The sequence below is a fragment of the Halichondria panicea genome, chromosome 8, assembly GCF_963675165.1.
Source record: "Halichondria panicea chromosome 8, odHalPani1.1, whole genome shotgun sequence".
Lineage (NCBI taxonomy): Eukaryota > Metazoa > Porifera > Demospongiae > Suberitida > Halichondriidae > Halichondria > Halichondria panicea.
Window position 1 is genome coordinate 4,909,958 of NC_087384.1, and position 19,698 is coordinate 4,929,655.

The window sequence follows — 19,698 nt, forward strand, 5'->3', positions numbered from 1 at the left end:
AATATAATTGGTAATCTGTTGACACATACCAATCGAAAAGTATAACAGTATAGCCTCTTTGACAATTCGAATTGGGAGTACATGTAAATGATAATTACGTTACACAATTTGATCAGGAGGCATCCCAAAGTTAGCTGCATTATAGTACCTACTGCTTGGAGGCTTCCGTCCCATCTCCATGGCCATTGCTCGAGTGTAGCTACCCGTGTTGCCACAGCAAATCCCCATGTATTTCATGCCAATGTCCATACACTGTCTCGTGAACATTCGTATCTCGAGTTCACTAACATAAAACGGGTCCATTCCTCGAGGGTACACTGGATTGTTCTCGGGGCAAAATTTATCAGTGAGTTCAAAACCGGTCGGCTCTTTGTCTGTCGTTCGCATGGCAGTTGGTAGGGCACATACTTTTTCAGGGGGAATCTCTTTAATCATTTCTCTGATCACTTTCATGGTTTGCTGCGGGCCTCGAGAGCAGTTAGGCCCAGTAACGACAGCTCCTTTATCAAGAAGTGTGCGAAATGCTCTCCCTACGGGAATATTATCCAACGTCCTCAGTTTTCCATCTGGACTAGGCTTAAGAATTGTCATGGTTACAACTGCCGGAAGATCAAACGATTTTATAACTTCTAGTGCGATTTCAGCTTCTCTGAAATAAGGGAAAGTTTCGCCAATGATGTAATCAGCACCTTCTTCCTTTGCCCAGCGAACTTGCTCCTCGAAAATAGCTCTAATGCGATCCTCTGAGTCACGATCGCCTTCTTTGTACAAGTCTGTGTCACTTATCCCTCCGGCCATTAGTGTTCTGTTTTTGTCTGCAACTTCTCTTGCAATCTTCAGAGCAGTCCGATTGATAGTCTCCAGGTTTGCCTCACGACCAATCATCTTCATTCGCTCGCGGTGGGTGTAGTACTGTGTGTGTGTGTGGTGCGTGATGTGTGAGTGGTGTGTGTAGTATTGTGTGTGTGATTTGTGAGTAGGTAGGGTTGGAATTGTTAACTGAAAATGAAATTTTGGACTACTAAATTCTAACTGATTTCAATCAATTTATTATATGTTCACTCAATAAACTGTTGTCAACGACCATACCTGCCAAGGAACAGCAAGCTACATCATCTTACATACACTGAAAGGGTAACGTTCCCACCACGCTTATGGATCAGTCATGAACCACAATAATGTATTAGAAATTAAGATTTTCTATGAAACGTGACCCCTGCTGGACAATTTACAATTCAGGATTTATAGACCATTAAAATTATTTTTAGGGTTACCAAGTGTTAGATCTACCTGAAATGCCTCAGTGACATCTGTTCCAGCATGTACAAACTCATAGTGGACATTACGCAGCACCTCAGGCTGCTCCAGAATGAACTCGGGGACCCAAACACCGTGAGCGACGTAACCCATCCTAGCGAGATTGTTTAGGTAACCCTCGGCACAGAGCACATATTCTCCATCAGCCAGCCGTCCTTTGAGGCTTTTGACTGAAGGGAAAATTAGTTAGATTTTCAGTGAAGTATTCAGATTATTTATACTCACCAGCCATTATTTTTACACCTATTTTAAATGTACATGCACACGACTCACAGAACAGTCAGATATATAATTATGTGACTCCACACTTTGACAGAAAGGTCAATGATCAGTCACACCTCGATTATGAGCTAGACTCGCAAGCCACTCCCTTTTCTCTGATTGGACGGGGGCGGGAGAAAAGGGACTGGTGACTCTGGGACACATTTTTTGTGTCTCTACCAGAATTTGGGTAGAGATTATTCATTGATTTTTCCACGTGATCCAAAAATTGCGTGAGGTTAAGTAGAATTGCGTAGCCTGCAAAAGTGATCGCAGGCTTCTTAGCTACAGTTTAAGAATGGATGCTAGTGCTAGAAAAGAGAAGATGATGGAGTAATAACATCATCAGGCATTCAGCTAGGATATAGTCATCTAAGACACCAGCAGAGATTAGCTTGTTTTAGTTTTATGTGATGAGAACTGGCAGCCGAAAGTCATTGGTTGCCTAAAGCTTTTAATAACCTGTACAATACAAGACAGATAATGGCAGACGGCAGCAGTTGAATTGAGAGTAGTCAGACTTGTACAAGCTGTCTTAAATCGCTGCCACTCCTCGGTTCAAAGAAGGACTGCCAAGATTTCTATGTTCATCAGCTGTTCCATGCTAATCCACAAGTTGTGGCACAACAGACACTGGTACAAGGATCTATAAAATCAAAAGGCTGGCTAGATAGATCTGTATACTTGTCTTCTGTGTGTCTTTAACTTTTGACGCATCAGAATAAATTGGATAATTTGCACGTGACATTAATATTTAATAGCATTCCTGATTTACACAAGCTGTAGCCCAGAGTCACCTTTTCTCCCGCCCCCGTCCAATCAGAGAAAAGGGAGTGGCTTGCGAGTCTAATTATGAGCCACCCTCCTATTGCAGATTGACCCCAAGGATTGACCCTATCCCGGATCCCATATCCTAAGCTAAGAGCGCTAGCGCAGCAGAGATAAAATTACTCTATCTCTGAGTGCAGAGACTTGAATTGGCACCACTATAGCACTAGCACTAGCACTGTCTTCTGCTCAGATGTCATTTGTACTGCAGAGAATGCTCTCTGTGCGAGCATGTTCTTCTTCCCTCCTGGTGAGAGGCAGCAAGGCAGGCTGGAGAAGCTATGGAACAGCACGGAAAGGTGAATCACAGATATTCTAGCTAGCTCAGGCCTCTAGGTACGTACATGTACTTCAGCGAAGTTTCAAGTAGCTGTTTTAATATATCGCACTACATGTAGATCAAAAAATCAAAAACCCAGTTTGGATCATTACTTCTATTATGTGTATCAATTGTCACGAGTTGCATTGCCCGCAGCGTCCACTTGCGCTTTCAGATGAGAGCAAATCCAACTGTTTAGTGTTCTGTGTTTTTTCATGACATAATTATACTGATTCCGCAATTCTCTTTGTTTTACAGTAGCTGTGAAGGGCCTGGAGCAAAGGCTGGCTGATGGAGAACGTGTGTTATGTGCTGAGGGATACCTCCTCGCACTGGCCAGGATGGGTTACATCGCTCACGGTGTTTGGGTCCCCGAGTTCATTCTGGAGCAGCCTGAGGTGCTGCGTAATGTCCACTATGAGTTTGCACATGCTGGAACAGATGTCACTGAGGCATTTCAGGTAAATCATTGTGGTCTTATACAATGAATTATCATCAGATATATAGGGATTTTAGTGTACATGTTACAACCAACATCCATGATAACCTAACAATGGTGCTTTATCCTTTGTAGTACTACACTCATCGTGAGAAAATGAAGGAAATTGGACGTGAAGGTGACTTGGAGCCCATTAATCGAATTGCTTTAAAAATTGCAAGAGAAGTAGCAGACGACACTGGCACATTAATGGCCGGAGGGATATCAAATACAAATCTCTACAAACCCGGAGACAAAGAAGTTGAACGAACAATTCGATCCATGTTCGAGGAGCAAGTTCGCTGGTCGAAAGAGGAAGGTGCTGATTATATTATAGGAGAAACATTTACCAGTTTGGGAGAGGCAGAAATTGCTCTGGAGGTCATAAAATCTTTCGATTTGCCTGCAGTTGTAACAATGACCGTTCTTGGTCCCAGAGAGGATGGTACATTAAAGACCTTGGATGAAGTACCTATAGGGAAAGCCTATCGCACCCTCTTAGAGAAAGGTGCCACTGTGACTGGTCCAAACTGCTCAAGAGGTCCGGATCAAACGCTTGAAGTATTAAGAGAAGCAGCGAAAGAAGTTGACCCAAAGAGACTATGTGCTCTGCCCGTTACTTATCGCACGACTCCTAAAGAGCCTACGTTTTTTGAATTCACGGACAGCTGCTGTTCTGAGAACAACCCTGTGTACCCTCACGGCCTGGATGCGTTTAGTGTGAGCCAGGTGGAGATAAGGATGTTCACAAAGCAGTGCATGGATATGGGAATACAATATCTCGGTATATGCTGCGGAAATACAGGAAACTACACGAGGGCGATGGCAGAGGTGATGGGCAAAGATCCACCCAGTAGCAAGTATTATGACCCTACAAATATGGGGATTCCCCCTGAGCAGAGGAAAAAAGAACTTAATTGGAACTAATTAAGTGTGTGTGGCCTCTGTAGCTTATTTTTGTATTGAATCAGATGTTTTGTATACAATTGTCTAGCCTCCTTCACCGGCCTTCATAGAAAAGAAGGCCAGCTATCGACTGCTTGCGCATGCGCCAAATTATTGGAAAAAATAAAATTTCCTAGAATTCATCAGAGAAAATATTCTAAAAGTCATACAGAGCTATATAGCTAGCTAGCTAGAGACAGAGCTGCGTAGGTTTGTTGTACAGCTATTTTCTTCTGATAGAATCAGTAGCAGTAGTATAATAGACTTTCACCAAAGTTAATGTTAAATGGGCGTGGTCTGTCCATATAGGCTCTTGTCAGCTTTCACTCCGTTCAGACGATTGTCATCCACACTGTTGCAGGCTGTGAGTCTTTTGTTAACATAGCAGGCTAAGGGTAGCTATCAGATAATGCTATCCGATGGGCTAGAAACATTCAATCGAACTTTCTATCTACTTCCTTCAATCCACTTCCGTTCGTTGTGATGTCATAGTTTTACTGAGCATTTACGATGTTATCCAAAGCCCCCGATACCGGGGGATATTAGCGCATGCGCAAGCAGTCGATACCAGGCCCACTTCCCTATATAGTGAAGTGCGGCCTGGGATCGAGGCTAACAATTGTCGTGTACATGCGCTATGCATAATGATCAGTACGTAATTTCCAGATTTCGAAAATCGTGGTTGAGCCTACCCTTCTTCGCAGACTCTCCTTTTTTCTCTAACTCTTCAATCTATGCTTTAGCTAAGTAGTCTGTCTGTTTGTCTGTTTGTTTATAACAAGTATATCTACTCACCTGGATGCCATAGCACTGCATTTACAGCATAGATAGTCTTCACACAACAATATCTTGGTTTAAATAGTGGCAGATTTTGATGTTAAAGCTTCTTTGTCGAGTAAAAGCGAGCAAAAGCTAAGAAGCTTAAACTTGCCACGTGGCCTTGAGTCAAGGTACGGGATCACTTCAGCTGAAAATACGTAGTCAAGGCTTGATTATGTATTTTCAGCTGAAGTGATCCCGTACCAAGAACAATTGTCAAGAAAGTAGAATTGTGACTGGTTGTTGACTGACTCTGGATCCTATACGTACTCCAGCCTGGAAGGAGCCATACTTCTCTTAGTCTAAGACTCCAGGCTTCTTTGCTGTGATCCCAGTCCATAGTGCATGTCTCATGCATGTACGTTGTTAGTTTAGTTTTATTGCTCTTGAGTTGCTGTGCTAGCGCATGCTAGTCATACATGCTCAGGGCCGGTGTCACAGGACACGGCCTCCCCCAGGACAGGAGCTCCGGGGGGGGGGTTCCGTCCTTAGGATAAATCCTCCCCCCGGAGTTTCTGTCCTAGGACAAAAGCTCCTACCCCAGGACCAGAGCTCCCCCATTCTGCGGTGCAGGTGAAAGTCAGTCCACAGGTAATCTGAGAGGACTAGTCTAGGCTACGAAGTAAACAGCCATAGACAAAGCCTAACTAGATGCAATAGATTCTGTATCTATTATGTTATAGATCTCAATACTCAATATATACAACAATGCAAGAGAAAGAAGTACAATAAATATAACCAAAAGTGCACAAATCATAAAGTGATGCAACCAGAACAAAACCAATTACCTACTGGTTCTTTGCGAATTTTGGCACAGCGATAGTGATACCACTCACTACATTTGTCACACATGACCATATCCTCAAAAGAGTCCGGTCTCTTGCACATGCAGTATTATTGTAATGGCAATGGTTTGTGGTGTTGGTCTTTTGGGCATCGCTTTCTTTGTGCGAGGGAACCGTGAGAGTTTGCCCTTCTCAAAGCACTTAATGAGATGTGCTCTCATTTTGGCCTCATCAAACACTAGAGAATCCACATTATCGTTCATAGCAGCGTGATATGCAGCAGCAATGCTAAATAGTCCGCAGTTGTTAGCACCCTCTTGCTGCTGGAGAGCCACCACAGAAATTAACAGCCCATTGCATTGAATTAATTGGCTATACACTTGTGCTATCTGGAGCTCAGTACTTGGGGAAAGCGTTCCATTGAAGCAGCTGTCGTACAAATACAGTTCACCCTTAAACAGAGAAGTGGCAATCCAGTGCTGTCGTTCTTCAACAAAGAAGATTTGCACAGCTGCACGTGTACAAGTAAAATTATCATAATTACATAAACGTTGTCTTACCTGGGCCTTGATTATTGGAAACTGGTGGAAATGCCTTTAATTGGGCCAAGAGAGTATTATAGCAGCCTTCAAACTTAAGGAATTGCATCGATAATAACTGGTGGGCTGCACGCATATGCTTGTCGGAGAGCATACCACCTATTGCACTCAACACTTGTTTGTCAAAGAGGTTTAGATCTAGGGTCTTCAGCCACATCGTTCCCTATAATCATATACACAGAAGTCTAAGAATTGTACAAGATATATACACAGCTTATACAGAATATTCTACCAAGAAAATAGACATGTTATGATAATTATATATTATTACCTGACTCTTTTGTTTCTTCCTAGGAGGTGACTTGCAAGGATCTTTTGTGTCAAGAGGAAGCTTATCACGCTTATCTTGCTTTTGAGAGGGTAGGTCAGGCTTTTGAGAGGGTAGGTCAGGTTTTTGAGAGGGTACATCAGGCTTTTGAGAGGGTACATCAGGCTTTTGAGAGGGTAGGTCAGGCTTTTGAAAGGGTACATCAGGCTTTTGAGAGGGTATATCAGGCTTTTGAAAGGGTACATCAGGCTTTTGAGAGGGTATATCAGGCTTTTGAGAGGGTAGGTCAGGATTTTGAGAGGGTACGTCAGGCATTCGTTTATTCTTAGGAGGTGATTTGACTGGAGAAGAGTGGTTGTCTTCAGAGCCAGGAAGAGTGTTTTCTTCATCGTTGGTTTCTGTAAAATGTTTTAAGCATAATTTTATAGCAAGGAACACGACAGAAGGAGGTTATTGCTAGCCACACTTTACCTGGAGAGTAGTATTCCTTTAGCAGTACCCCATTGGAACACTTTTTCAATACTTTGCCGCTCCCAGACTGCAACTCGTATCTACCCTTGTCAAGGATCTTATGGACAATATATGGACCTTTCCAGGTGCAGTCCATTTTCCCTCCCATTCGATGAGAATTGGCCATATTCTTTAGCATGACACTGCTGCCAACTGGATAACTCTACGACAAAAATGGAAAAAAATAAGCTAAAGTTTGCTATATAAAATAATACCTTCAAAGAGTTATGCTTGTTGTCATACTGCTGCTTCTGTTTTTGCTGTGCAGCAGCAATGTTCTCCTTGGCATTGAGGTGACAGCGGTCACGAATTTCCATCAACCTTCGGAGAATTCTATCCATGTCTTCTCCGTCTTCTTCATTTTCAGTCTCCTCTCCACTCAATTGGTCAGCATCTCCTCTATCTTCTATAGCGTCGGCACCATCTCGTTGATCCATATCAAAAGTAACAGCTTTCCGCGGGTGGCGATTGAACATTAGGAAAAAGGGTGTGTACTTTGATGACGCCTACAATCAAAAAATAACATATGCATGCATGATATAATAATTAAAATTTTACCTGTTTTGATATGCGATAGGCATAAAGAGCAGCAGAGAGATGCTGATCCCAGTCATCAGTACTAGAATCGATTACCTTCTTGAGAGTGTTCACTAGACTCTGGTTGAAGCGTTCATCAAGGCCATTTGTTTGTGGGTGGTAAGCACTTGATACGCAGTGCTGTATGTCAGTCAACTGAAAAAGTCGGGTGTTGATTTCGTTGACAAACTCTCTTCCTTGGTCTGATTGAATCACTTTTGGCCACCCATGCCTGCAAAATGTGTCAAACAGAAATTTTGCTACACCTTCTGCTGATTTTGATGGGAGTGGGGCAGCCTCAGGCCACTTAGAGAAATAGTCTGAAAGGGTGATAATGTACTTGTTTCCAGAGCTTGTTTCAGGTAGAGGTCCTACCAAGTCAATACCAACTCTGTACCAGACCTTTGTCACAGGGATGGGGTGTAGTTCTGCTCTGGGCTTCTGCAGTTGGTGATTCGTTCGTTGGCATTTGTCGCAGTGCTTGCAGAGCTGTATGACGTCAGCATGTAGGCCTTTCCAGTAGAAATCCTGAGCAACCTACATGCATGAAACAGATATAATTATACTTTATAAGATATGATGATAAATATACCTTTCCATAGGTCTTGTCTCTCCCAAAATGCATCCCATCCAGTCCATCGTGGCACATGTTTAGTATCCTGCTTTTCTCCTCTTGCTTCACCACAACTCTTCTCATTCTATGCATGCCAGTGCTGTCCTTCTCAGGCAGGTATAAGCATTGTTGCTGCAGAGCATATCTTTGAGCTTTGTCTCTTATACTTCTCTTGTCATTAGTGGAAGGCCCGTCTCTGTATTTCTTCTGGCCAGTATTGCTGGCAGCAGTCTTGTACAGCAGTATGTCCTCATACTCTTGTTGAGTAGCCATTCTGATTGCTAACAGTCTATATATTTCGCATGCACGCGCACGCTTATTATACTAAAGCCTAGCCTCGATTCAAGGCCGCTTTAGAAGCGGCCTGGTATACCTTGTATGCGCATGCGCTTACATTACCCCAAAAAGGGGGTAATCCGTGTATTTGTGGATACTGTCAGTAAAATAAACACGTATACTATTTTGTATTCTAATTTTAGTGGTCCGTGTTACACACTTTACATATAGCAAAGATGACTAGCTCGACTGACACTGAGTTCTCCTTCCGCTCTGGCTTATGCCCTTTCTTGTGTGAAGAGAAGTCATTTAGTTCTGAGGGATAAACAGCTTGACACTCTACGGATGCTGTACAAAGGGAATGATGTTTTCCTGTGGGTTCCTACTGGATATGAAAGTCTATCTGCTACCAAACTTTGCCTTTTTAATTCGACAAGAAGCTGGATAGAATTAGTTCTCCTCCTAGTGAGCGCTAGTGTCTCTAATGGTAGATCAAGTGACTAGTCTACATGATCGTGGTGTTCCTGCTGGTATACTCAGTGGAAACAAAGGGGTCGATAAGAAGTCCAAGTGAGTGCTTCACCTACCCCCAGAATACTCATAAGGCAGTGCCAGTCCTCTATACAAGGCTCTAACTGCTCCAATTGTCCACTGCAAGTGTCCGCATCTCGCATATGTTTTTTGCTACATCGCTGTCTTTCACAAGTCATCTGATCGCCACCTGACATAACAGTAAGTTCAATAGAATCTTTCAAGTATGAATGTTTCTCAATCATTATGTCTATCATGTCTGCGGCCTTTGCCTCATTCTTGTGTAGAACATCAAGGACTACAACCTCAGATTTTTTGGCCATCTCTGTGCTGTGGGGGTGCTTAATGTGACTGACAACACACCGTTTGTACCGCTGGAGGGGCTTGATGTACTCGCACAGTATTCGACCGACTAGAACGACCAAATTTCTTGGATGCCCTCAATGTCGGCCTTTGTAGGAAGGAAGTGAGTTATTTTTAGGGAACCCAGGTTAGGGGGGAAAAGGTTGAGACTGGAGATGGTCCTTTGCCAACAAACTGTACATTTGCACTAGCTCACCATGATGGTCACTACGTATGTCTCTAACGCCCTTTGTTTTAGCAACGTTGTCCCCCACGAACTTGAAACATGCACCCTCATCAATCCAGGCATCGATAGGACGTTGGTACAGCTTGCTGATTTTCGTGACCAACTTCAACACGGCACAGTAACTGATAGTGACACTAAGATGATTCAGCCTGGAGTATACCTGTGAGTAATTCAATGTAATCATAATTATATAAGAGGAGATGGATTGGAAACGGAGGTAGCATCGCGTTACATTAATTTTTAAATCTGTGTACGGTTGTGCAGCACTTGGGGAAACGATGTTTCTGGAATTAAGACCACTGCAATTAATGCATTCAAAGCCCCCCTAAAACAACATGCATTCTCATGCCCTCTATAATGGTGAGCATCCTTTGGAAAAAATACGTTTTTCAAAATAGCTACAAAGAGTGTCATGCTCTGAGATCTTTATGAGTATGCTTCTAGCTATATAATGGTAATACTTAATTATCAGTGTACTGCATGTGTCAATCCATACGTTCCTCAGGTGACAGTTGGGAGTATACTGCAGGCACTATCTAGTCTAGATTTTACTAATGTTACAATCATACATACATTTTGTAGCCTCGATTAAACCCTGGCCTAACGTGGCAAGGTAACTTCTGTTTCCAATCCCTCTCTGTGATATAATAATTATACCTGTATCTGAAAATACGTAGTGGACACACATCATACATGTACATGTACATGTACAAACCTTTTTGTTTACTCTACAGTTGAAGAGTACGAGAGACAGAAACGACTGAATACCACACATTCTTGTGTTACGCTCTTTCAAGAGAATTGCTGTGGCCATACACATCCCAGGGTAGTGACTCTCTCCGCGTTTATGCAAGTTCCTATGATCTGAACGTCCTACGATCGTCTGGATAAGCCTAAATAGAATCGGAGACTTTCGCTGTAGTTCAGACACAGCCTGTTTCCACGATAACGCTTCCACATTGTCAATTGGAACCCGGTGAAATAGAGAGACAAACTCCCCAGAGTTACGACATAGAGTGGAACATTCGTCGTCAAGAATTTTCACCACACCCTCTACCAATTGGTCCTTCAGTGAAGGGCAAGAAAATGCTGCCTTGGCAATAGACTGAATGTTGCCACTATTCAGTGCCTGGCGTAATTTCTGGAGACTTTCATCTACTTCCGCAGTCACTGTACTGGGTGAGCTCACTGTGATCTGTATATTGTTTAATTAATTAGTGTGATTTTGGTGTGTTTACAGTATCAGATCTGTTATCCTCACCATAACTGTTTCAGTCGAACCAGGCTTGGAAATATCTCTTGCAACACCTTCTGAACCTTTAAGTTAATGGCTATATATTAATTTACGTTCATTTCGTTTGTAGGTGGTTTAACATACCGTCAACAGAAGAAAACTGCTCGAGATTGGTCAACTCTAACAGCGGTGGCTGACGAGGACAGTCTGTGTGCGCTATGAAAAAGAGATGATTCCTGTCATCTACATATATGATTTGTTGCAATCAACCTACGTTCCTCCCTGGTTGAGAAAGCAAGCCTTCTTCCAGGTGCTCCTACTGTCAGACGTTTTGCTAGAGGTCTAGCATGGACTGTGTGAGGTGATGCTTCAAGCCCACTGGTGTCTTTAGTTCTCTTCCTACCTGATACCATAGGACTACAGATGGAAGCCTTATTTCGACCCTGCTCAAAACCACACTTAGCCATACTTCTAAAGGCTTTAAGTTTAGACTCCAGAGACTGGAATTTGTTTGTGCAAGCTCTACAAATGTATGAAGATAGCCCATCACACTCACTAACTGGCAGCTCTAGCAATTTGCCAAGTCTGTCTGGAAGGCATCTTTGAACAGACTCTTTGCTGAACAGAGCTGAGCAGCGAGTAGAAGTAACAATGTTGCAGCACAATCTGCATATTCTGGTGGCTGCCATTGTCTTGAACATTCTACCACCAACCACGCAGTCTTACATATTTTTCCTTTGTGTACTTTTTCCAATTTTATCACTTGCGTAATACTGATAAATATACGAATTATTTCGCGCATGCGCATACAAGGTATACCAGGCCGCTGTAAAGCGGACTTGAGTCGAGGCTAACTAAAGCCTTGACAGGTTTTGACAGGGTACATGTACCCGGATGATATATCCTGGGGGCGGGGATTCTGTCCTAGGACGAAACCACCGGGGGGGGGAGGCATTGTCCTAAGACCGCAGGCTCCGGGGGAGAAACTGTCGCCCGGAGGTTCTATCCTATGACACCGGTCAGAGGAGGCTGGAACCACTTAACCTTAGCTAATTAAGGTCACTAATTGGATTTTTCACAAACTTCTCTTGCAGACTACTTCTTCCTTAGTTGTTGGTGTCTGCAAGCTTTTAAAGGTATTTTTCAGGGGGGGTGAAATTTTGTTTTTGCCAATTTTGCTCAGAAGCAGAGATATGAATCAGTGCCCCTTGTGATGGCCTCGAGACAGGGAGCGGCCTGGTCTCGAGCATGCTATGCTGAGTACAGCAGTCTATTGTAATTGTCAGACCAAGACTAGACTGGCAGTACCTCTCTGTCTGGCAGTACCTCTCCTCTCTGTTCACTGCTATGTTTTCAAGAAGCAGACCAAGACGACATGCAAGAGACTCACCAGCAGGTGATACATCCACTCGAACTCCCATGCAACCTTCTAGGGAATGTGTAACGCCAAGATCAAGAAGGCCTAGCGAGATGAATAGGTCCAGGTTGCCACCTAGGCAAATTAAACGCAGTTTCACTCCAAAAGAGCGAACACTACGGGACGTACCGGTACAAGTCAATTCCTGGACTGATGAAGAAGAACACTCCCTTATACTGTCAGGGGCGGATCCAGGAAAAATGAAAGGGGGGGGCTAGTAGAGAGGGGCGAAGCCCCGTACGAGGGTGGCGGAGCCACCCAGGGGGTGGGTGTGGGAGGGGGAGCCCCCTCCCGCCTCGCCGGAGGCGAAATTTTTTGCTTTTTTACAATTTGCTCACACTTTTACCTTTGAACTGTCATATTAATAAGTGAATACTGAATATGAAAAAGTTAATACAAAAACTCGTTCTAATCAACAAAAGGATGTATACTGTAGATGTTACATCTATATTCATGCACTCTTGGTACATGAAAGAATCACAATGCCTACCCAGACTCTGCACTGAGAGTGAGAGGAGGTAAGGCTGCTTCCTTGCAACCAGCTGAAAAGTCTGAGATCTGCTCCATGTTGCAGCTGCTCAACAGCATGCACAATAGCCTCCTTCACAAGGCCTAGGAAGAGAGGCCTGGGATATGATCGAGGCTACAAACATTGCACAAGGAGCTGACTCAGCAACAGCAATAGTTGACCTATGCACTTTTATATTAGTTCTAGCATAGATTGAAGAGAGAGGGATAGGAAACGGAGTGGTGCACGTGATGATTTTACATTGAATCTGCATTGGAGCCTCGAAAATTATCCGCGCTACGCCCTATGAACGAGGCTATTAAGCACACTTTTGCCGGGTAACTCCCAAAGCTGTGTTTCCTCGAGACATAATCTCTTTCAGCAACTTAAAACACGCCTAGTCCATGAGCCACGTGTAGTACTTGCTAATGACTGACCACACCCAGTAAAAAGAGACTTTCCAATAAAGTTATATGTTCCCAAGGCTGTTTTAGAGCTATTGGAACATGTAACGTGTAAGCGTGCTGGTTATGACTACTACAATAGGTATAGACCTTGAAATATAAGTGAGTTGCACGGACTAAGCACAGTTACTTGTAGTTTATTATGCACTGAGTGTAGAAATAGATATTGTTGTGATGGCCTCGATTAAACCGCACCGTAGCGCGGATGTTACTCGAGATACAAACCGTTTCCTATCCCTCTAACTCTTCAATCTATGGTTCTAGCTAGCTAGCTAGCTATATATAGCTAGTATGTCCAGCTAGCTATCCTACATCCTTTATACTCTTAGTAGCTAGACTTGGCTGTTGTCTAGCATCTCTTAAGTCAGTGAGTCTACATGAGATGCATAAGTAACAAGGTTGGTGGCAAAATTGTTGTAACCTCAGACTAGCAATACATAGGTAGTTTTTTCAAAAGGGGGGGGCTTCAGCCCCTCAAAATCACCCCTGGATCCGCCCCTGACTGTACATTATTGGCAAGGGCTTTGTTAAAGAGTGGCCTTCAACCAAGACCACTAAAGCATCTTTCTGGGAGGGTGCTGCAAGCCATGTACAGCAATTGGGATTCAGTATCAGGACAAGTGAGTTTTCTACTGTTAAGAGTATATGACATTTTGTATTGTAAGTTGCTACAATTTATTTTGGGTTGGATTCTGCCACACCGTAATCGTTCTAATTATTTTTTTTCTAGAAAAAGTGTCTGAAGAAAATTGGTAGTATAATTATGGGCGTTATAAAAGAGGGCGTCCTAACCGAGGCTGTTTCTATAATTAGAACGCTACATGTACTATACATGTTTGGTCGTATTTTTAGTCTATACATGTACTGTACATGATATGGACCTATTAAATTTGTTCAGGTGGTAGTTGCCGATCAAAGATAATGCTCAAACTATGCAAGAAGTTTGTTTCCCCTAAAGAAGCCAAGAAGCAACTGAATGATGCCAGTGAGAGTGATTTGCCATCATCACACACCTCTTCTTCGCCTCCACTTGAAAGCTTAGTCAAGCGTCTACTTACATTGCCTCCTCAACCTGATCACTCTTATTCTCCTATGTCAGTTGAACACCTGGCTGTATCACCAGATGTTTCTCCTGAAGTGGTCGCAATGGATGACCCCTTGTTCGAGGCATTTGTGTCCCTCCCTCAACAAGACCAAGTCAATCTTGTCAGTGACCTTTTGTCACACATTGCCGACAAGCAACACAGCGTATCTGTACCAAAGGACTTTGTTCCTCTGCTGCTAAAAGGAATGGCACACTTAAATCGAAAGAACAAGCCAAATCTCATTTATGATTTTTGTCGCGGGCTAGGGTCACTCAGGCCTGATGGAAGCGATTCCTTAATTCCAACATCTAGGATGCCATTTGGGCTCTTGCAGTACTTGATAGAGTTTTTCACAACGCAAGGTGGTCTTAAGGTAAGTTATTTCCTGCAAACTTGTTTCTACATTCATAGTATCATTTTTAAAGTTATATTGCCCGGAAGACTACAAGCAGTGGCTGGAAACTATGTACTCTCTCTTTGGGTCAAAGTGGTCAAAGCTTCATTGTGGGCCTATGTACAGCATTGAGTCTACAGAGCAAGGTAGTGGTCGTGAAAGAGATGATGCGTTTAACAGATTGAAGGTACAGTGTATACTTTGTATTGAATAATACTCACCAGAATTGCACTGTTTACAGGCTCGTGTAAATGTACCAGGACTGGGGGAAAGAGCACTCCGCACCAGTATTGCTAACAGTGGTTTTTACATTACTTGTGAACTCCAGGTAATATTGTGTAGTTACTTATTTTTACCATGTCACTTTTAATATCACACAAAGATGAAAGTAATTGAAGAGGCTCTCAGATTGCTCCCCTCTGCAAATTGGTGGATCAAGGCAGATGGGGTGGATGTCATCAGTAGCCTTGAAGAGTCTATGAGGCTGGAATGGAATGGAGATGTAGACCTAGGAGATGGGCACACTCAAGCGTTGTATGAAGAGTATTGTGGAAGGTTAAAAAGTGCAGAAGACCTTGACCTATCACTTGGCAATGTGCACAGTGTAGCTGAATGTGTTCCAGTTCTGCTTGAGATACAACAAGCTATTTGTGATGACCTTGAATTCATCAACAAGTGTAAGTTTTGTGATTTTTATTCATCAACAAGTGTAAGTTTTGGTGATTTTTATTACAATTTTATTCTCTCTATGCAGGTCTTATATCTGCCACTTCAGATTATTCAAAAATGGTTACTTGCGATCATAGTGTATCAGAAAAGAAGTTGCGTAATGCTGGCTGGAAGGTTGACGAACTCTCACGACTGAACAAGGCCGGCCGTCAAGTGAAAGTTGATATCCAGTGTGTAGTGGAACTTGCTGACCAAGGAAATTCCCAGCTTCACCGTATTCACCGTATCTGTAAAGCTGTAACTGGATATTTGAAAGGTCGGAACTCTTAATTGTATGTACATGTACACGTACACTGTGGTATAATTATGTAATAAATATGATTGTAAATGCCATGTCTTTACAGGCTTATATCGTCACAAAAGGACAGCTGCAACGCATGTTCTGGCTGTTATGATTAGTCCTGATGACCGGAGAAGGAAGCCATATGCATTGCCTGTACAGTGTATTCCTTATGTTTCGCTCAGTCATCTTCAAATCAGATCGATAGTGACGAATGTTGCGAAGGCAATGAAAGAGAAAGGAATGAATGTTGTTGGTGAGCTTGAAAATGTATGTTTATCCGTATCTCACCCTAAAATATTGACAGGTTTTGTGGCTAACGGTGAGTTTAATTCATTGCGAAGTATGGGTTACTCTCGGCCATTGTCAGTGCTCAAGCTAAAATCAAACGCACGGGCAAAATATGCTCAGATGGGGAAAGCAAAGATGATGCGAATGTTGTCTCCTACTTGTGAGTACATATGTTACATACCGTATAGCGCGAAATTTTCGAGGAACTTATATTTCGTGGAATGGCCTCTAAAAGCATTTCGTTGCACAATGTTTGCGGAATGACTGCTTACTGGAAGCCACGCCTTTAAATCTTTGCACGTTATAGTAATTAAAGAACAATTTTCGTGGACTTAATTTTCGTGTAGGATTGCTAACCCACGAAATCCACGAAAATAAGCCCCTCAAAAATTTCACGCTATACGGTACATAATACATAATGCTATACAGTCATGCACATACATGTACATGACTGTATAGTATTATGTATTGTCTTACAGTGTGTCGTGTCTTAGTTTAACCTTTCTAGGCACAAGTACTGGTGATGTTGTAGGAGAGGAACACAACTGCGTTGTCCCGAGGGAGGTGCTTTGTGAGGTGTTACTTCTCAAAAGAAATGGAATGACAATGGAGGATATTGTCAGCCGGCTTAGATGTAGAACTGTGCCATCTGGATACCCTATACATAGCTGGAGAACCTTGTCAGGTATACATGTCTTATCTCATTCTTATATTGTCAGTGATGTTTGTTTATACTTAGATGGTGAAAGTGAGTCACTGGATGATAAACTACGCTCTATTCTTGCTCAAATGGAATTTACGCATGTTGTTCGCTCCTGGGACCAGAAAGGTGTGCCATTTCGCACGTACATATATGTACCGGAAGAACATCCAGAACTTGGCACAGTCTTCCACGAGCGCGAAGATGAAGGACATGTGTACAAGGTAAATAGAAGTTTATTTCTATTCATGCACTTCATTGCTTTTTAATAGAGAATGAGAAATTCGACTCTAATGGGTGGTCCAAAACGGTTCAAGCTGGAGCGCTTCAATGAAGCTGTTTATGATGAGTCAGCAAATCTTACCTACACAGCTTTGATTGGAAGAAGAAAGCAGTCAATTCGTGATGTGGAAAATTTTTTCTCGTCCTCTGTTGCCGATTTCATGAACCGAAAGGGATACACATATGAAGCTCAGTTTGTGACTACTGTACGAAACTGGAGACGTGCATGTGATGAACGTGGCCTCACCCAACTTAAAAGGTGCCAGTTCAACTATGAGCTGCTGAATATGTTGTTGGATGAGCTCATGCCATGGCATAGGACGCAATACGATCTCTCATTGATGGAAGTTAACAGGTATGTGGTAGATACATATACTAGTATTGTAACAGTTATAATAATGCACTAGCTTTGTACATGTAATACGTAAGCATAAATTTGCTATTAGGCCCACACGTGGTGTTCTGGGATTCACTCGTGAGACCGTGATCGCCCTTACAACCAACATAGAGAGTCGTGAATATGTGCGTCGTACTCACCCAAATCCAGAACACCCAAGAGCATCGACCACCAATGACGTTGAGTGTCTATTCAGTATCATGCGTGACCTTGCAGGAAAGCATTTTACTGTTCGAACGTGGAACTATAATTGGCGAAAAGTATGCTCGGAACTATCGAAGCGGTTGGATCCAGATTTGGGCTTCTTCTATCACACCAGTTCTCATGATAGATTTTACGAGGGTGAGACGCCATCATTTGACAAAGAAGGAAAATCAAAACGAAACCCACGAAATAGGCGAGTGAGAAGAAGAGAACTCCTAACAGACACGGTGTTTGGACGGGCTAGTCTCCCTGAGCCAGGAGCCACTTCCCTACGCTTGCAGTTCCACAATGTAGCAGTTGAACTACCACCACCTCCATCAAGTGTTTTGCCATTAACTGATCATACTTACACTTCGTAATTTTTTTCACCCCTATACGTACCAATTTTCTGCTGTTTTATACTTATACACATGATTTTGTTGTGTGTTAATGTTCATGTTTCCGTTTCAAATTTAATGACAAAAGAACAATAGCGAAATGAATTGCAATGTCCTTATAATCATGAGTAATTTAACAGATATATAAGAATGAACACAGTATATGTATAATTATTGGAAGTTCCACTAAATATATACATACTGTAGCTATAGACTAATTATGATTATTTGAAGTTTCATGTACATTGTACGCGTGGATAATCACCTAGTACTAGAAGCCCTCATGACAGCAGTAGACCACTTGCCTTTTTTTGTAACATTCACTCCTGCGAAAAATCCTGGACCTGATCGACTCCAGTCTGTTATGTATTTGATCCACTTGAAAGAAACACTTAAAATCTCCCCTCGGGCCAATACATTACACACCACGTGAGAAATTTCTTTTACTACATAACCAATTCTTAAGAATTTGCCATCCTTTAGAGTGAGGAAAGCGACAGCATTGGGATCGTAGGGATTGTTGGGTTCACGTTGGAGCTTTACTTCGACAACACTATGCTCCTCAATCATGTTTCTTGCCCAAACCAGCACTGACTGATAAATCGTCTCCTTGGTGCACCCGATTACCTTAAAGGTGACTGTGTGTCTATCAGTATTATGTGCTTGGTCAGCTTCTACACCAGAAGATGCGTCACTTGGTTCACTGTCGTTATCAGAAAAGTCTTCATTACTGTCAGATGAATGATAATTAAGGTGAACAATCACTTCCCACTCCCAAATTACCAAAACTTGTCCATTCAGTTTCAGCCCAGATATTTTTGCTGATTTTTTTAGCTCTTCAACCTAGTCAAATAAAATAATTATAATTAAACATCACCATGAAGTGCATGGTTAACAGTATGAGTATGATTAAACCATGCATGGTAACAGTATTACTAAACATACCTCAATCTTACAATACTTCAACATTCTTAAACAAGTCGGTACAACAATAGCAGAGTCGTTTTCTTTAATAAAAGCATCGATATCATTAACAGTCCCTAGGCTGGTAGTACACCTGCAGCGAATATGCCGCAAATTAACTGTAAGAAGGCTGAGTTTCACATCAGTATATTGATACATATTGCCACTCCATACAACATCCATTTCCTCGCTGCATGAATCCTCCTTTTTTGAAGTTGGTGTTAAACTATCATCAGAATCACTTGAACTTTCAGGTCTCAGCTGTTTAAGAATGGGTGTCAGCCTTTTTGCTCTCTTTTTTGGTAGACCACATGTAGATCCACCTGTTGGTGAGTTCTGGTCTCTTGGTATGCTTCTTGAAGCCATAATGATATTGATTAGTGAACAAAGAGGTACTGCCAGTACAGTGCAGTCTAGTCTAGTCGTGGCCTGACTATTAATGATAAGTCTTGTTCAAGTCTTGTTCAGCTCCAACTCCTCTACACTGTATACAGGTTCTTCTTGTATAGTCTCTTCTTAGTATAATTCTGTAGTACTCAGTATAGTATGCTCGAGACCAGGCCGCTCCCTGTCTCGAGGCCATCACAAGGGCACTGATTCATATCTCTGCTTCTGAGCAAAATTGGCGAAAACAAAATTTGACCCCCCCCCTGAAAAAT

The 19,698-nt window shown here is 42.5% G+C and overlaps 3 protein-coding genes and 2 long non-coding RNA genes across 8 annotated transcripts; 3 read left to right on the forward strand and 2 right to left on the reverse strand.

Moving 5' to 3' along the window:
* Nucleotides 1-28: 28 nt before the first annotated feature.
* On the reverse strand, nucleotides 29-2,371 carry LOC135340288 (S-methylmethionine--homocysteine S-methyltransferase BHMT2-like). Of its 3 annotated transcripts, none has more exons than XM_064536612.1 (3): nucleotides 1,656-2,371; nucleotides 1,291-1,487; nucleotides 29-912 (listed from the first exon to the last, which is right to left on the reverse strand). In XM_064536612.1, the coding sequence occupies exons 1-3, from the start codon at nucleotides 1,741-1,743 to the stop codon at nucleotides 100-102; spliced, it is 1,098 nt and encodes a 365-aa protein (XP_064392682.1). In that variant the 5' UTR covers nucleotides 1,744-2,371; the 3' UTR covers nucleotides 29-99. The 3 variants fall into 3 exon arrangements, with proteins under 3 accessions (XP_064392682.1, XP_064392684.1, XP_064392683.1); XM_064536614.1 differs by having other exon boundaries at nucleotides 1,591-1,732; XM_064536613.1 differs by having other exon boundaries at nucleotides 1,543-1,667.
* Nucleotides 2,372-2,439: 68 nt separating this feature from the next.
* Nucleotides 2,440-4,206, forward strand: LOC135340287 (betaine--homocysteine S-methyltransferase 1-like). The gene is made up of 3 exons (XM_064536611.1): nucleotides 2,440-2,705; nucleotides 2,984-3,186; nucleotides 3,300-4,206. The coding sequence occupies exons 1-3, from the start codon at nucleotides 2,600-2,602 to the stop codon at nucleotides 4,128-4,130; spliced, it is 1,140 nt and encodes a 379-aa protein (XP_064392681.1). The 5' UTR covers nucleotides 2,440-2,599; the 3' UTR covers nucleotides 4,131-4,206.
* Nucleotides 4,207-8,669: 4,463 nt separating this feature from the next.
* LOC135340300 (uncharacterized) lies at nucleotides 8,670-11,731 on the forward strand. Of its 2 annotated transcripts, none has more exons than XR_010396291.1 (5): nucleotides 8,670-9,326; nucleotides 9,413-9,591; nucleotides 9,774-9,876; nucleotides 10,449-10,893; nucleotides 10,955-11,731. It is a non-coding gene; the product is annotated as an uncharacterized LOC135340300 (long non-coding RNA). The 2 variants fall into 2 exon arrangements; XR_010396289.1 differs by having other exon boundaries at nucleotides 8,672-9,326; nucleotides 11,079-11,731.
* A 1,353-nt stretch (nucleotides 11,732-13,084) lies between these two features.
* Nucleotides 13,085-18,181, forward strand: LOC135340277 (uncharacterized). The gene is made up of 12 exons (XM_064536602.1): nucleotides 13,085-13,957; nucleotides 14,236-14,795; nucleotides 14,848-15,003; nucleotides 15,058-15,144; nucleotides 15,199-15,493; nucleotides 15,571-15,801; nucleotides 15,890-16,081; nucleotides 16,133-16,276; nucleotides 16,625-16,801; nucleotides 16,856-17,040; nucleotides 17,089-17,453; nucleotides 17,545-18,181. The coding sequence occupies exons 2-12, from the start codon at nucleotides 14,259-14,261 to the stop codon at nucleotides 18,056-18,058; spliced, it is 2,883 nt and encodes a 960-aa protein (XP_064392672.1). The 5' UTR covers nucleotides 13,085-13,957; nucleotides 14,236-14,258; the 3' UTR covers nucleotides 18,059-18,181.
* LOC135340308 (uncharacterized) lies at nucleotides 18,136-19,691 on the reverse strand. Its single transcript, XR_010396300.1, has 2 exons — nucleotides 19,022-19,691; nucleotides 18,136-18,919 (listed from the first exon to the last, which is right to left on the reverse strand). It is a non-coding gene; the product is annotated as an uncharacterized LOC135340308 (long non-coding RNA).
* Nucleotides 19,692-19,698: the final 7 nt, after the last annotated feature.

Excerpts from the sequence above, each read along its gene's own strand:
- LOC135340288 (XM_064536612.1), bottom strand. The coding sequence starts at position 1,743 with ATGTGTCCCAGAGTCACCAGTCCCTTTTCTCCCGCCCCCGTCCAATCA. Across the intron at positions 1,488-1,655 it reads GAGTCTAGCTCATAATCGAG|TCAAAAGCCTCAAAGGACGG; the intron begins GTGTGACTGATC and ends TTTTCCCTTCAG. Across the intron at positions 913-1,290 it reads ATGTCACTGAGGCATTTCAG|TACTACACCCACCGCGAGCG; the intron begins GTAGATCTAACA and ends ACACACACACAG.
- LOC135340277 (XM_064536602.1), top strand. The coding sequence starts at position 14,259 with ATGCTCAAACTATGCAAGAAGTTTGTTTCCCCTAAAGAAGCCAAGAAG. Across the intron at positions 16,082-16,132 it reads GAAAGGAATGAATGTTGTTG|GTTTTGTGGCTAACGGTGAG; the intron begins GTGAGCTTGAAA and ends AAATATTGACAG. Across the intron at positions 16,277-16,624 it reads GCGAATGTTGTCTCCTACTT|GCACAAGTACTGGTGATGTT; the intron begins GTGAGTACATAT and ends TAACCTTTCTAG.
- LOC135340287 (XM_064536611.1), top strand. The coding sequence starts at position 2,600 with ATGTCATTTGTACTGCAGAGAATGCTCTCTGTGCGAGCATGTTCTTCT. Across the intron at positions 2,706-2,983 it reads CTATGGAACAGCACGGAAAG|TAGCTGTGAAGGGCCTGGAG; the intron begins GTGAATCACAGA and ends TTTGTTTTACAG. Across the intron at positions 3,187-3,299 it reads ATGTCACTGAGGCATTTCAG|TACTACACTCATCGTGAGAA; the intron begins GTAAATCATTGT and ends TATCCTTTGTAG.